At 45.6% G+C, this 16434-nt stretch overlaps 2 protein-coding genes across 6 annotated transcripts; both read right to left on the bottom strand.

The window, feature by feature from the left end:
* Nucleotides 1-281: 281 nt before the first annotated feature.
* Nucleotides 282-5592, bottom strand: phb2b (prohibitin 2b). Of its 4 annotated transcripts, XM_061825940.1 has the most exons (11): nucleotides 5454-5580; nucleotides 4242-4433; nucleotides 4009-4093; nucleotides 3840-3919; nucleotides 3234-3418; nucleotides 2308-2437; nucleotides 1332-1435; nucleotides 1107-1184; nucleotides 948-1027; nucleotides 613-686; nucleotides 282-466 (listed from the first exon to the last, which is right to left on the bottom strand). In XM_061825940.1, the coding sequence occupies exons 2-10, from the start codon at nucleotides 4417-4419 to the stop codon at nucleotides 662-664; spliced, it is 945 nt and encodes a 314-aa protein (XP_061681924.1). In that variant the 5' UTR covers nucleotides 4420-4433; nucleotides 5454-5580; the 3' UTR covers nucleotides 282-466; nucleotides 613-661. The 4 variants fall into 4 exon arrangements, with proteins under 4 accessions (XP_061681924.1, XP_061681925.1, XP_061681923.1 ...); XM_061825941.1 differs by lacking the exon at nucleotides 282-466 and having other exon boundaries at nucleotides 470-686; nucleotides 4242-4377; nucleotides 5454-5592; XM_061825939.1 differs by lacking the exon at nucleotides 282-466 and having other exon boundaries at nucleotides 470-686.
* A 3165-nt stretch (nucleotides 5593-8757) lies between these two features.
* pde6d (phosphodiesterase 6D, cGMP-specific, rod, delta) lies at nucleotides 8758-15807 on the bottom strand. 2 transcript variants are annotated; one of them, XM_061826063.1, is made up of 5 exons: nucleotides 15511-15791; nucleotides 11419-11507; nucleotides 11226-11351; nucleotides 10359-10464; nucleotides 8758-9082 (listed from the first exon to the last, which is right to left on the bottom strand). In XM_061826063.1, exons 1-5 carry the CDS (start codon nucleotides 15558-15560, stop codon nucleotides 9001-9003), a joined length of 453 nt encoding a protein of 150 aa, XP_061682047.1. In that variant the 5' UTR covers nucleotides 15561-15791; the 3' UTR covers nucleotides 8758-9000. The 2 variants fall into 2 exon arrangements, with proteins under 2 accessions (XP_061682047.1, XP_061682046.1); XM_061826062.1 differs by lacking the exon at nucleotides 8758-9082 and adding an exon at nucleotides 9089-9931 and having other exon boundaries at nucleotides 15511-15807.
* Nucleotides 15808-16434: the final 627 nt, after the last annotated feature.

Below are 16434 nucleotides of genomic sequence, written 5' to 3'. Positions count from 1 at the left end.
ATAAGTGGCTAAAAAAATGGATGGATAAATTGAACGGACGCCACTTTTCAGGCTGCAATAATTTTTAAGTCCACCAGATGTCACCATCGAGACAACTGGGCAAGTGCACCAGAGGCGTCATACAATGAAACTTGATATTAATAATGATTTGACCTTATATCATTTTACATATTCAATGAAGCATGTGAATGAAGCCTTTGTTTAACATTTTGTATAGTATTCTATTTTTATAACGCCTGTGACAGAAGCTTTTGTTGAGTTGAAAATTTCTCCATTTCAGAAACTTTTATTATCATTTTTTTTTTTTAATGAAACCTTCATTTTAAAATGGTCCGGTCTGAAAGCGAATTACTTTAAAGTCACACACGCAGGCCCCGGTGACCTCGCCGCCTCTGCGTTGCCACGGAAACAGGCAGTGGCACATTTCAGCCCTCAAGATGTAATCAAGCGGCGACGTCAATTGGAGCTGTACAATGAACAGGGAAACTTTATTAACTCATAAATGAACACACACGTCATCGAGTGATTCGGGTTACGACGTTCATTCATCTCTTCAACAAATGTCAATAAAAAAAAAACAAAAGGGGACTTCTTTTCATCTTTTTGGCTCACCGCACGGATGGCGAGCTCCCGTTGTGACGAAGACCGCGGGGGCTCTTCATCACTTCTTCTGGCCGGCCGATAAACTGAAAGACAAAAACATAATCGAGTATCTGAATCGGTTAACGGGACGGCGGCAAAAAAGGTTTGGTGCCAACTGCTCGGCGTTGGTGACAGTTGATTGGTGGAGAACCAGGAAGTCAGAGGAATTCAATCAACTCTATTGTCTGGCTCTAATGGTTTGGAGAATTTCATATTTGTACTTCCCGAATCAGGTTGCGCGGCAGGTGACTTGCCCAAAACCGAAATGAAAAGGAAGCTTCAGGTGGACTTTGTCGTGCACTCACTTGTCAAACAAGGCCTGGTTCTGCAGGTTGAGGACCAAACTGTCCGCATTCAGGTACACTTTGTTCTGAGACGTGGACACCTGCGGCAGGACAACGCGACACGGTCACCGGAAGCGGTCCCGACCCGACCAAACGTCGGACGAACGGCGAGCGACTGACCGTCTTGGCGATGGTCTGAGCGGCCCGGATGCGTCTCAGCTTCAGGTATCCCGGATTTTTGGTGACGGCTTGTCCTAACTGACGGGCACACGGAAACGAGCGTGTGTCGATTTGTCATCGCATTCAGCGCTCGCATCCGCGCATATCGTCACGGCAACGGCTCAGATTGGCCTGAATCGTCGCCATTGTGACCGACGCGGCCGTGCGGTTTTTGCACGCTTTTACCATCTTGGCGGCCTCGGCTTCTCCTTCGGCCTGGATGATCTTCTGCCTTTGGTCTTGTTTGGCTTTCTCCACGAAGAACTGAGCCCTCTGCGCCTCTTGTTGAGCTGCGCACACGTTTGAGGGAAAAGGGACAGCACGATTAAGATGACGGAGATCATAGACGCATATTCAGCTATATAAAAAGCCCCCTCCTGTGAAATACGCCTTGCCGCCCGTCGGACCCTCTTTACGCAATACGACCGCAGCCACTTGACTACCTTGGATGAGGGTTGTACAGTAATCCCTCTCCACTTTGCGCTTCACCTATTGCGGCTTCAGTGCACCCCCCAAAAAGCCAGGAAGGCGCAACATCCGCGGCAGCACAACTGGACTAACGAAGCAAAAAAATAATAATAATAATATAAAGGAGACGGTGGCACTGAAGAAACAACGGGAAGCCGAACTGGAGGTGGCAGAAATGAAGATGTTGAGGTTCTCGCTCGGAGTGAGCAGGTTGGATAGGATTAGAAATGAGCTCATTCGAGGGACAGCCAAAGCTGGATGTTTTGGAGACAAGATTCGAGAGAGCAGACTTCGATGGTTTGGACATGTTCAGAGGCGAGAGAGTCTGAGGATGTTGGTGGAAGGGTGCTGAGGATGGAGCTGCCAGGCGAAAGAGCGAGAGAGAGGAAGACCAAAGAGAAGGTTGATGGATCTTGTGAGGGAAGACGTGAGGGCGGTTGGGGTGTTGAGAGAGGAAGATGCAGGAGAAGGTTCGGCTAAGATGGCAAAAGATGACACACTGTGGCGACCCCGTACGGGACAAGCCGAAAGGAAAAGAAGAAGAAGAAAGCCAGATGGGCTTATTTGAGCTGATTGGCAGTAGATCAATGAAGCCCCGCCCAGCAACTCTCACTAGCGCAGCATAATTGAAGACCGTCGTCAGATTATAATTATTATTTGGTATACTTTTCTCAAAAGGTGCGGCGATCCGTACCGACTTGCTTGGCCTCGACGGCGGCGGTGTACTGGCTGCTGAAGCTCAGCTCCGTGATGGCTACGTCGTCCAAGATGATGTTGAAGTCTTTGGCGCGCTCGAAAAGCTCCCTCCGCACCAACAGCGACACCTGCGGGACAACAAGTGACGTTTGCATTGTACGATAATCCCTCGCTACATTGTGGATTTTTTTTTGGCTTTTGAGTGTAGTGCAGTTACGCATCACCACCACATCTTAACTGGCTTTTTGATTCCAAAAACGTCTTTTCTGCTTCGCAGAAAAAGAAACCTTACTGCTTAAGCTCCAGTCATCCATCTGGTAAGTCGCCAAACAAGACTGGGATGAGAAAGTTTGACTGGCCTGCACAACGCCGACCTCACCCCTTTAGAAGTCCTTTGCCCAAATTTAGAGTGTAAACTGAGAGCCGGGCCTTCTCGTCCAGCTGCAGTTCTGGAAAAATGCTCAGATTCCCATGAACAGACACCGAAACCTACTGGAAAGCCTTTCAGGAAACATTTTAACATGTTATGTTTGGGGGGGGGGGGGGGGGGGGGGTCATACTAAACTCTACGGACTAAGAGTGGAATGTCACTTCAATTCATAGAGTGAAGGTGAGTGTACTGTATGTCGCAGGCGCAAGAAAATCACAACGGCGACGCCGTGACACTCAAAGCTGTGTGGCCACTTCCTGTTTGAGGCCTCATACAAAAGTCAACAAAATGTCAAAATCGCCACGAAAAAAAAATCGACTGCAAGTCAACCGGCTCACGAATGCTTGCCTGGAAGGCCAAGTACTTGCTCATTGCAAGGTTGAGGCGGTCTCTCCGCGCGAGGAGATTCCAGACCGGCTCCAGGTGATTCTTTTTGTCAATCGGCGCAGTAGAAATCCATCTATCTACGGCGGGCGACGACAAGGCGAGCGCACCTGTGCTCGTTGCGTGATGAGCTGCGAGGCGTTGAACTTGGCCACCACCGACTTGAGGACCTCGTTGACGATGGAGGGCAGCACGCGCTCGTCGTAGTCCTTGCCCAGACGCTGATACATGATGGGAAGATTGGACGCCATCGGACGGGACAGAACCCTCACTGCGATGTTCACCATCTGCAGATCTAAAAATGACAATCGCAAGTAGCAGAAGCAGCGTGGCACGTGTGCCGCGGTCGACGCTCTCATTTGCCAACTGGGCTCGAGAATTGATTGCCACCGACGTTTCTATTCAAGTTGTTTGATCAACAGATTGGTACTGACGACGGACTTCCCCAGCAAAGTTTTTTAAGCACCGCGACGGTGAACGGATCCATGCACGTGGCTTTGGGACTGACATTAGCACATCTTTTGAATAGAAGATAAAAATTAGCCTCGGCAGCGAATCTCGACTTATGATGTCAATTATTTATTATTATACAAGCCAGGTTCGTGCCGTCCAACTCGGTTGGCACACTTCCTACGTGTACATCTGGAAAGAAACGCTGGCCGTAGCCCGGTGGTTTTCAAACTTGCTGGGCCGAGCATCTACACCGAGCGCGTTACCTTTGCTGCCGGTCAGTGAGGAGATCTTTCTGGGCTTGGCTCTGATGTCGTAGATGATGGGGTACTGGAACCACGGGATCCTAACGCACGCGCGCACAGGAACACACAAACTCAGAGCGTATCGCACACCGCCACGCTGCGGTCGCGGCCGTTCAGGCGCAGGCGTCACCTGAAATGAAGACCCTCGGCCAGCACCGTGTCCATCTGCATCCCGCCGATCCTGTTGAACACCACCGCGCGGTGACCGCCCTCCACTGCGAACACAAAACCCCAACCGCAGTACAACTACGTGGTTACGGCCGTACTTTTTGACTTCAACCTCAAGAGTCAAATCAGTACTTTTAGCTAAGCCTCATTTGAACTGACTTGTTGGTTAGTTAGCAAATACACGTCAACGCGCACCTGTGTACGTGGCTTCTTTGACGCCGTACGCCAAGGCGCCGGCGCCGAGTAAAAGTTTGATTCCGAGTCCGGCGCCTCTGCCGCCAGACGAGCCCGCCATGCGACCCATGAGGTCCCGGAGGTTTTGGACCAATCTCTGCAATAGCCCAACAATCGGTACAACATGATGCAGATGCATCTTTATTACTTTGCCTGGGAAAAATTTGGGGTGAATAGAAAAATAGATGGAAAGTAAACAAATGGAACACATTGGAAAATATTTAGGAAAAACCCAATAGAAAAAAATATTCAGAAAAATGTTTTCTACAAAAAATATAAACGAAAACACTGTGTTGTAAAAATACCAAAACCTTAGGTAAATAATTGTGCGGAATACAGAAACAAAGGAAAAATGTCAACAAGTATAACAGAATTTTAAATTACACTAAAAATACATTAGTGTAACAAAAGAACAGAAAATTAGATGAAAAATAAAAAAATATATATTGGAAGAAAAAATGGATAGGGTATATTTAGCATTTAAACCTGCTATAGCCCAAGTGCAATTCGTAGAATCTTTGAACATTATACTTCATTTTTCTTGTTCATTATTTAAAATTCCTCCTTCTTCGTTTTTCCTAATCATTGTCTTGGTGGAGGGAGAGAAGCGAGAAAAAAAAAAAAAAAAAAAAGGTGCTACATTGACAATAAACCTTCCATTTTAAGATAGCCAATTTTAAATGACTTCAAGCGGGTCCATTACCCGAAAATGCTAATACAATAAATTTGCCAAACGTGAAAGACAATCAAGCGCGTACATTTTACTTTGGTTGGTTCACATGGAAGACAAGACTGAAGATAACACGATGAAGCACATCTCAAACTTCAGCGCAAAAAAGAGAGTCATTTGGCATGTCATGACACGGCTAAATGTCACATTGTATTGTCTCCATTTTCTCTTTGGAATGAGTGGTAAAATAATAAATTGATAATGCAATAGCGAGCAACATGACCTTGATTGGAAGCCCGAAGAAAGTTTAGCATCGCGCTGGTTAGCATTGACGTAAGCTAGCACGCTCGTCGGTCCCCGACTGTTTAAGTGGAGCTTTTCGCTTAACGGCACCCTCGTAACAGTCACGAGACACGTCCTCCGATAAGGACAGCATAAAAAATTTTGCAAAACCGCAACATTTCAGGTTAAAAAGCAAAGGTTTGAATGTACAAATGTCTCACATTGGGCTCCTTGCTCGCCATGCCGCTTCGCGTCACCTCACAGCAAAAAGAAGTCGAAGGTCGACAGCGGACACTTTACGGCAGTTTCGCAAAGGTTGCTGGGAAATGAAGTTTTACTTCGTGTGGCGTCATATTCCCTCTCATCTTCCTTTTACGATGGGGGTCAAAGTATGAAGTAATGTTATTCTCCATTGTGAAAATATGATAGAATAAACATAATTATCAATCCCAGAAATAAAGTAAATTACTTTAAGGAATGTCTGGATCTCTTTATCACATGCTGGATCATTAAATATCATGAAAAGAAATTAAACAAAAAACAAAGAATATGTTCAAACCAACCCAAGAAAATCAAAATAAATCAGACCCTCAGCGCGAGAAGCCATTGCATTAACAAACTTCACAGCGTCTGGCCACCATCAGAAAACGTGTTCATAATTTGTTCTTTATACTGGACAATACTGTCAAGAGCAAATTTTATTGAGGAAAAAAAAAAAAAAACCTTTGGCTGTAGTTTGTATGTGGCTGGAACACGTTCATCACATTCATTTCAATTGGGAAAACGATTTGAGAGACGACAACGGTCAGTGTGATTATCAACAATAAGTAGCTCATTCATTTGAAATATATGAACTCGTGTTCATATACAAAAGAAGTCAGTACACACACGCATGACAACAACATTGGTTTTTAATCCACAAATTCAGTCTTATTAAAACAAGTCTATATTACACGGTTGAGTTAGCAGCTAACGAAAAAAAGAAAATCAAATAAAAAATAAAAATGACAATATACAGAATGTACCCCCCAACACCACAATGGAACACGCCAGTCTGGTCCCGATGACAGGAGGAGCACATCCAAGAATGTGTCACCATGGCAACACCAAAGCAAATCCACACCTGGCTGGCAAAAAGGTCAGGAGGAAGACGCGTTCCGCGTGTCACCAGCGCTCAAAAGCGTTTTTAGTGGTCGGGGGGCAAATGTTTGTGCTCCAGGGGCTCATTTGACAGATGGAGCTTGTCATCCTGTCTTTGTTGTTGGGGGGAATAATAAATAAGCATTATTTGAGATATGAATATGCAGGTGACAGCTTCAAATGTGCCAACAGATGAACGTGTGAATGTCGGCCATGAATATGTGGGGGCCCACTGTCAAGGTCATTTATTGTTGTAAAAAGTTTGCATCATCATATTGTAATTGTAACTTAAAATTAATGAACTGAATGAGAACATGTCTGAACAAGGTCATTTGTAGATCAAAACCATATGGATGTAAAAGTTTTGAAATTATAGTGGACTGGTGATACGCAACCACAAATATTGAAATCACAAAATTTGTGCTCCATTACTGCAACAAAAACTGTTCCCCCACCGCAATTTTTTTTTTATGGAAAAAAAAAAAACATAAGTGGGAATCTTGGAGAAACTAAAAAATACACAGATAAGGGGAGGGTTCCGAAAATGATGGAAGACGCCAAAGTGCCAATATGGGAGGGTGGGGGGCCCCCCCCTCCAACAGATTCACACATTTTAACTCATTTTTAACTAGATCAGAATAAGTTATACATTTGTTGAAAAATTGGTTATGTAGATTTAACATTTTTTCCCCCCAATTTGTTTTTTTTTTTTTTTACAACAAGCTAATCAATTTAATAAAATAAAAACTATTAACTGCTCATGCAAAAATGTTGGCATTTACCCATATTTTATTTAGAAGTCATAAATTCAATGAAAAATGAATAAATACATTTAACTCCACCAGTTCAGGGTGTAGTCCACCTTTCGCCCGAAGCTAACTGGGAGAGGCTCCAGCTTTCCAGCAACCCTTGTGAGGATAAGCGGCTTGGATAATGACACGACATGAAATTTAACTTTCTACAGAAATTCACGGCGTCCGTCTCAATCATTTTCACTTCTACCTTTTTTACGCCGCATGTTCGAAACAAAATCGTCAATCACCAAAATAATACATTTTAATTGAACAATTTGAGAGGGGGGAAAAAAAAAAAAAAAAAAAAAAAAGATCGCCCAGCCCTGACCTAACCTCCGTTGACGTTTCCATACTGGGCCTCACAGAGACCACCAGAGGGAACCCGCGGACCCGCCGACACCAGACGAAGTCTCGACAGGCGGCTTCCGCCGTGACGGAACGTTCTCCGGAAAAAGTCTCGTGAGATCTAAGAAGGTTTATTCGTGAAAAGGAAAGTAAGCGTAAAAACGTTTTCTTTTTGTTGTTCCTGAGTCAACGCAACCAAACAGTTTGTTAAAAGCACAAAAGGAGCGTCTGGCTGACTTGGGATCAGTGCTCTCGTGTATTTACAGTCGCAAAGTGCCAGCGGACGCGCTCAAGTCCGGGCGGTGGCCTTCGTTCTCGCCGGCGGGAAGGGAGGACGATAGCGCGGCGGTGCCGGACGTCAGACGTAGAAGAGGCGTACTCGCGACGTGCTCACGTGCAGGTCGTCGTCGAAGAACTTGGTCTCGATGATCACGTTGCCGCTGGACCGCACAAAGACAAAAAAAACAAAAAACAAAAAACAAAAAAAAAAAAAACATAAGTGGGAATCTTGGAGAAACTAAAAAATACACAGATAAGGGGAGGGTTCCGAAAATGATGGAAGACGCCAAAGTGCCAATATGGGGGGGTGGGGGGGCCCCCCCCTCCAACAGATTCACACATTTTAACTAGATCAGAATAAGTTATACATTTGTTGAAAAATTGGTTATGTAGATTTAACATTTTTTCCCCCCAATTTGTTTTTTTTTTTTTTTACAACAAGCTAATCAATTTAATAAAATAAAAACTATTAACTGCTCATGCAAAAATGTTGGCATTTACCCATATTTTATTTAGAAGTCATAAATTCAATGAAAAATGAATAAATACATTTAACTCCACCAGTTCAGGGTGTAGTCCACCTTTCGCCCGAAGCTAACTGGGAGAGGCTCCAGCTTTCCAGCAACCCTTGTGAGGATAAGCGGCTTGGATAATGACACGACATGAAATTTAACTTTCTACAGAAATTCACGGCGTCCGTCTCAATCATTTTCACTTCTACCTTTTTTACGCCGCATGTTCGAAACAAAATCGTCAATCACCAAAATAATACATTTTAATTGAACAATTTGAGAGGGGGGAAAAAAAAAAAAAAAAAAGATCGCCCAGCCCTGACCTAACCTCCGTTGACGTTTCCATACTGGGCCTCACAGAGACCACCAGAGGGAACCCGCGGACCCGCCGACACCAGACGAAGTCCCGACAGGCGGCTTCCGCCGTGACGGAACGTTCTCCGGAAAAAGTCTCGTGAGATCAAAGAAGGTTTATTCGTGAAAAGGAAAGTAAGCGTAAAAACGTTTTCTTTTTGTTGTTCCTGAGTCAACGCAACCAAACAGTTTGTTAAAAGCACAAAAGGAGCGTCTGGCTGACTTGGGATCAGTGCTCTCGTGTATTTACAGTCGCAAAGTGCCAGCGGACGCGCTCAAGTCCGGGCGGTGGCCTTCGTTCTCGCCGGCGGGAAGGGAGGACGATAGCGCGGCGGTGCCGGACGTCAGACGTAGAAGAGGCGTACTCGCGACGTGCTCACGTGCAGGTCGTCGTCGAAGAACTTGGTCTCGATGATCACGTTGCCGCTGGACCGCACAAAGACAAAAAAAACAAAAAACAAAAAAACAACAATGCAGCGACATCCCGCGATGGGTCCATTTGCTCGGTACAGACACGCCGGGGTTTGTCGTTTCCTCTCCAGATTTGAAGTCACGTTTTCAAACGAGTCGCAATTTGGACTGGAAGATGTGCAGCCCGATTAACCAACTTCCATATTGCCGACCTTTTTAGACTCTTTCCTGACAAAAGAAACACTCGGCTCTGCTCTTAAACAAATGTTTCTTTCTCGCTATTTCCTTCTTGAGCAAGCAGCAGCAGGTCAGGATTGGTTTCAGCAAAAAAAAAAAAAAAACCTGCTTCTGGACAAAAGGTGCAGGAAGTTTTCACCTTTTGGAAAAGAAAAAACCTCCAATTTCTCTATCAGTGGCTTCTTTTGCATGGCTTTCATCATTCACTCCACGAACCACGTCAGTACATTTTACGATCCTAGCAGACTTTCTACTACCTACCGTGACAAACACACGCACACAAAAATACAAATTCTCTGTTCCAGTCAGATGCAACGTTGCCATCTACAGGCATCTGTTGGTCATTACAGTAAAGGAGCAGTAAATTTCACAAACAAGCTGGGCGAGATTCCCCCGCACATCCAAGCGTCGAGAAACGATCTTGCCCGACGTATACGTCGATGGCGGTGAACGCTTGGATTCCGATTGACGAATAGAGACGTCCACAGCAGCGAATGAGCTACGCAAGCTCAAGCAAGATTTTATTGCGGTCGTCTGACATGGAACAATCGTGAAAGAGCAAATTTGTTTTGTAGTCTGATCAATGATGTGTTGTCCGTCAGCCACCTTGTCTCTATATTGCCAACACTTTAAAAAAAAAAAAAAAAAAAAAAAAAAACTATTGGCCGTCAGATATTTTCAGCACTACGTCAAAATACACAAAAAAAAAAACAAAAACTAGATACTTCTATGATAAACGAGATTTGGATTCATACATACAGACCGCAAAGTAAGCGTCTTTATTGAGCCCACCAATGAGGTCACTGATCGGATCGGCGAATCATAACATCAAAACTGATTGGCCGATCAGCAAAAATTGTCAACGATCGGCCGGTGTAAAGTCTAATTAGGACGCATAAAAAAGTAAAAAAAAAAATGTGGTGTTCGGGCAGCAGCACTGGAACTGTAACAAAAATGTGGACTTGGGACAAAAGTAATGCTTAGGCGCTTCTAGACAGCAATCACTTGAAGAAGGGACAGGAAGTGGTGGCGCGATGACATCGCAGGGACTTACGTCAAGACGTTGGCGGGCATCATCTGGGACTCGGGCGCCGCTTCGATCAGAGACTGCCACGTGTTGGTGGAGTTGGGGATGACGAAGCCGAACTCGAAGAACCACTCTGAAGACGCGCAAATGCACACAACACACACGGTCGACATCTCAAGAGGACAAGAAAAGAATCTTGAATTCCCCCAAAGAAAACCTGACAGCGAACATCCGCCATTGTTAGCATCACTTCAAACTTACTGTCATGATAAGTTAAAAAAAAGAAAAAGAATACAAATGAGATGGCTACAATTTTTTTTTTTTTTTTACTGTCCGTGTCGATTACAGGGAAAGGCCCACAATTTGTTGCATTTTTTTTTTCTTGTTTTGCTAGCGGGCTAACGATATGACACAAGTGTTCTTAATGCCAATTAAACTGCCACAGGAAACCCTGAATCGTGCAGGAATTTTAAAAACAGGCTATTCAAAATAAGTTACATATAGAGTTGTGAAAAAAACATCATTGCCAAGAATAAAATCACATTTTTGCTTTCATTGATTAAAATGTATAAAACAACCTTCGTGGCCGAGCGCTTCCCGCTGCGCCGGCAGTCATCCATTTGTAACTCACTACTTAAATGCATCGCACCAGACATTTTTTTTCCCCACTTGTTATGGTCCAAAAAACATCTTGAGACATTCAGCGTCTGAGAGACTAAATTTGGTTGTCGTCAATCTCTTTTCAAGACTTTCAACTGGTTACTCCCGTGTGAAAATGGACAAAAATGTGACTTGTAGATCTACGTTTGTAGGGACGCACTTCTGAGGAGGGGGGCAAATGATTTTGAGGGACACCAGCGTCAGGCGTTGCATTATCGTGGACGACGCGCTCACCTTCCAGACATTGACCCTTGAAGAAAACCTTCTGCTCCAGACGGAACTTCTCCAGCTTCTCCGAGGAGGAAAAGTTGAGCTCCCGGGAAACGGCTTTGCACTTGAGGATCTTTTTGGGCACGCGAGCTGCAGGAAGACAAGCGGGTCACCCGGCGGACCGACGGGCACTTTTCCCCGCGGACGGCGCACGCACCTTCGTGTTCCACGCCGGGAACGGAGAGGTCCTCGGTTCCCTGCCACAGAACTTTGCCCGTCTCAGCATCTCGGAGGTTCATCCAGTTTCTGACGTCAGCAAGTTCAGGACGCAACTTGTGGACTCAAGAACCGGGACGCGTACGGGAAGGCGAGAGTGACAAACTTCAAGTGTGAACGCAAATTCGCGGACACGGGAAAGAACGCGCGGACCAAACTGCCGGTTAGACATTTATGAAACACGAATCAAAAAAAGAAGCAAAGACCGTTTGACAGCTCATGAGGAGAGGGGACGGCAAGCGTCTCGTACAATTCACCACGGCACTCTCACCATTTGCTCCTCGACAACTCCATTTATTTGCTTTCAAACGCCAGGCTTTTTTTTTTTTTTTTTCCCTTCACCAAAATGTACAGTCGAGCTCAATCTGCGCTTGGGGGACGTAAAGACAAGGCACGGGCCGAAGTGCCGTCGCGTTGCTTCTCAAGTCTTGTGTGCGCGCTCATTCAAAGTGCCACAGACATGATGATGATTATTATGACGACGTCAGCGGACGAAAGCTGGCAACCGAACGCCGGTCGGACTCGGCGGTCGTCGCTTCAACTCTCTCGCTGAGCTCGTGCGTTTGTGGGATGCCGCGAAAGCACAAGCGCACAAAACCGGCCAACTTCGCTCGGCGACGTGGGAAAGGCACAAGCGGATCCGCCTTTCGGGTCCACTTGTACGGCTCCCGTTTTGCAAATTTCCCAAAACCCTACAAAGACGCTGACCTCGTCTACTCTGTAATGTGGGAGCAAAACGACGCGCCAGTTTTCCAAAAGCTGCTTGAAACTGTCACAGAGTGTCCAGTTGGCTGTCCTGTCACCTTCAGACAGCACTTAGTGTCACGCACACGCCGGACTCCGCCGCGTCCGCGAGCCCCTTCAGGACCCTCGGCACCGCGCGCACTCGAGACAAAACCGTTCCAGAAAGATCCGTCAATAGATCCGTCAGGGCCCGCTGGCTCTGACACGCGCACAAAAGTATCTCATTGCCGGCTACTAGCGCTGGACACTTAATAGATTTTAGTGATGAATTTACCAGGCAGGGTTGTATTATTTTTATCGGATTTTTTTTCCTTAGTTAGTTCCACTAACAACATTGCTGGCAACAGAGTGGAGCTAGTTTGCAAAGGCACAATCAGTGTTGCCAGCTGAGCCAGTCGGTCGCGATATTTAGCAGACTTTTTTTTTTTTTTTTTTAAACACACACAAAAAAGTCCTGCTAATAAACAAACATTCACTTTGTTTCCAATGATTAAAAATTTTTGGCAAAAATGGGGAAAAAAAGGAAAAAAAAAATTACAATTTTATTGTCGTCAGCACTTTGGATTCGTGTGTCATAGCAGTCGACCGGCCGTTGCCGTCGCCCCGCCCCTTTCCTCTTTTAAGCGCGCTGACCGGCAAAGTTCGGCTAATCCGCTCAAGGGCCGCTAAATCCCGCCAGCCGGGCCGCACGCGGGCCACCAAAAAAAGTAGACGACTCCGAGCTACGATGAGGAGCAGAAGGACGGCGACGGCTGCTCGCTGGGGGCTCGTTAGCAAACGCAAATAGTGCGCACACCCCCCGCGGGAGGCCACCGTGACGCAAAGGGACTTTCAACACTTTCCTTGCTCAAACTAGAAGCGCTCGCCGACCTCAGATGCCAGTTACACAGCAAACCTTGCTACTTGTGTCGAGCTACGCCGTTACAATCGGGAGGGAAAATTGTTCACATTAGAAGCATCTTTCCAAATGATGTAAACACAAACGCATTTTGACGATTTTTATATACGCATTTTAAAGCACTACAAACCTCACCAGACTCTTCCCCACAATCCCATTAATCGCTACCGTACTCACATACAGTCAATAATCCATAAAAAGTTATGAATAACAGTATTGTACACGCTATTCCTTGTAATGACTTAAGAGATTTTTTGTGAAAGTTCCGTTTTATTTTACCACCCTAAAAAATGACTGTTTACACTGAAAATCTTGTGCTATGGCACATTAGAGGTAATGCAAAATATGAAAAAACAAACTGCAATGCACCGAAAATGTCTTCGCGTCACTTTCCAATGATCTATGCCTGCATTGTAATATTTAGGGCGCCCTACGCTACCATTTGTGTTCAAATATCTTTTGCATGTAAAAACACGAGTTTCAGTGCTAACTGTTAGCATGTCAATTGCAGTTTTAGCATCGTTCGTGAGCATTAAGCCAAGCGAGCTGGTTGCTTTGCTGCGTAATTCTCTTTGTTGGCTTTAGTTGTTCGAGTAAACCTCAGCTGGGTGCGGCACTGGACATTTGGGATGAATTGTTAAGAAATCAGCCAAAATGTTAGCACGTTGGCGTTGCGCTTCTGCTGCATTGCTGCCAAATCATCTGTTAGCCATTGGTATTTCAGGGGAATGGGGCGAGCTGCTATTTTCCATCTTTTGAGATCAAAGTTTTGATCAGATATTACAGCTTCAACTCAGTCAAGCATTTTTAGGTGGCCGGCTTTTGACTACTTGCAGCCAAGGCGATGATTCGGCGTGAAAGCGATCGAAGGTTCCCGCGGGCGTTAAATCTTGTTCGGCTGCCAGGTGGTGGATTTAGGCCTTGACCTCACCAAGACGCAAAGACGCACTTGAAGCGATCCAAACTCAGCCGCCCTGCCGGTGGCGCCTCAAAGCCGGAGGAGAGCGGGACTTTCCTGAGTCCGGGTTCACCCGAGGACTGGGCCCAAATGGATAAACGGCACCCGCGCGACATGGCAAGCTTTGGCGGCGCCTTGGCACGCTCCGCCGACCACCGACCCAAGTTGTCCGGATGCATCATTTTGGGGTCCTTGCTTCACTTCAGGTGCTGCAAATCCTTCCCATTTGCACCGATTTCTGCAGTCGTGCATGAACGCAGACTGATTAGCCGTTTTTGGGAAGAAGACATTTGCAAACATCCGATTTTACTTTGGAAGGGAGTCATCAACAGTTTCTCAAAGTTTCTGACCGACGTTACCAAGCAGACCAGGAACTGAATCGCAATCAACGCACGTGTGTGCATTCATTTGTTACAATCTGGATTAAATAAAAAAACTAAAAGGAAGGCCTTCAGCAGTCCTGCCACTCTTGACTGGAGGGCGACGAGTGCGTTTCCACACCCTCGTTTTAGGGGTCAATGGGTTCAAGCAGGGCGTCACACCGACGAGCCACGTTCAGGGTTTCAAACGGCATTGGGAGCCCAACGGCCAAACTTTTCCCACGGTCGTCGCACAATGCGGAACGCGCTCGCGTGGCTTTTTTGCAGGTATTTGGGCACAGAATAGTTATCTGATTTTTGATAACGTCCCCCCGACTCTGTCCCTCACAAAAGTGCCGTTTGTCAAAGCAAAAGAGCTACGAGCACTTTTGCATCAGCAGGGATTACGGATAGGCTAATTATGATTTTGGTTTTCTTACTAAATCTGGTAGCCGACGACAGCTCAATTTAAAAGTGGGTAAACGTCTGGGAACTATTAGTTATTGAAAACTTGTCTGACCAAGGAGATGCTGCTGACCTTTGGAACTCGCAGCAATTTTGCTTTTGTTTGATATGAATAAGTGAAGTGGAAATTTTAACATTTTAGCCACATTGGAATTTTGGACAACTTTATTGTGCAAAATCTACCGGAGCGATTTATTTGTAGCTAAGCCCGGGAAGTTCCTGCACTTTTTAGTTGTTGCAGGAAAACACACAGACTGACAAATGGATAGCAGTTTTATTTTAGTATTATTATTTTTAAAAGTCTGGAGCGCCGTTCTGTGGCGGTCCTTTCATTCGTGTGCTCTAAAAAAAATGTGTGTTTATGTGTGAGCAGCCACCTCACTGCGACCAAATCTAGCCTGATCTGCAACAATAACAATGCAGTCATAACTCATCCTCATCATCATCACTTAGCCGTGTAGCTTAGTCGCTTTAGCATCGTAGCTAGCTGGTCAGTTAGCTTCGGGCTAATCGAACGCGAGCCTCACATTTCATCCGTGGACACATCCACAGCCACACGCACACACACACACACATACATACTTAAGGTCTCGTGTGGTAAAAGGATACAGTTTGAAACCCCTCAAAATCTCCTTGGCCCTGTCTTCGTCAGAAGACATGTCTCCGCGGCTCTCGCTCTCTCGCTCTCTCTCTCTCTCTCTCTCTCTCGAGGAAGGAAGGAAAGCCGAGCTGACCGCAGCGCTGCTCTTAATGTTAGCCGCGCGCCAGCTAGCCGACCTGGAAATAATCTCCCCGAAAAAAGAACGCCGGACTTTGCCAGGAGGTTTGGATTTAAGCGTGTGTGCACGCGCGCCGCTGCAGGCTAGAAAACCTGAGCCGATAATGCTATCAGCTAAATATAGCGGGCCCGAGTGATTGACGGTGAGCTCGGCCAATCGGAGGCCGCAAGGAGTTCTCTCTGACCAATGGTGGGCCGGCACCCCAAGAGATGGGGAGGGGTCGAGCGAGAGCGAGAGACGCGTCACCAGGGGCAACCGTGCGCGGGCCCACACTAGTGAGTCGTAACATGTTCATAAAAACATGAATATGAGAGTCGAGCTGGGCGTCAAAGTCTTTTGGGTTCAGGGGCCCCACCTTCACCCCAATTCCATTGTCACCAGTAGAATCCTGGCATCGTGGCGATTTTGTTATGACGTCAATAATGCTGAAAATACTGCAGTTATCTTTAGCGACAATTGTGGGGTTTTTTTTTTTTTTTTTTTTGGTAATAAAATCTTTGAAGACACACACAAAAAACAACAACTGAGGAGCAATTGTAAATTGAAAGTGAAATTGAAAATTCTCATGATTGAAAAGTTGACTTTTCTGTGGACATAAAACAACAACAGGGATACCCGGATTGTTGTTATTTTAAAAATAAATACTTACGATGTTAATTATTCAACTTTTTTTCGACATTTTTTTTGCTACCGTTTTGAAAATGATGAATTGTACACAATTTAATATTATATGCAGCGGGAGTCTGACTGAAAT

Source organism: Syngnathoides biaculeatus, chromosome 7 (assembly GCF_019802595.1).
Source record: "Syngnathoides biaculeatus isolate LvHL_M chromosome 7, ASM1980259v1, whole genome shotgun sequence".
In the NCBI taxonomy this organism is placed as follows: domain Eukaryota; kingdom Metazoa; phylum Chordata; class Actinopteri; order Syngnathiformes; family Syngnathidae; genus Syngnathoides; species Syngnathoides biaculeatus.
This window is presented reverse-complemented; position numbering and strand designations above follow the sequence as displayed.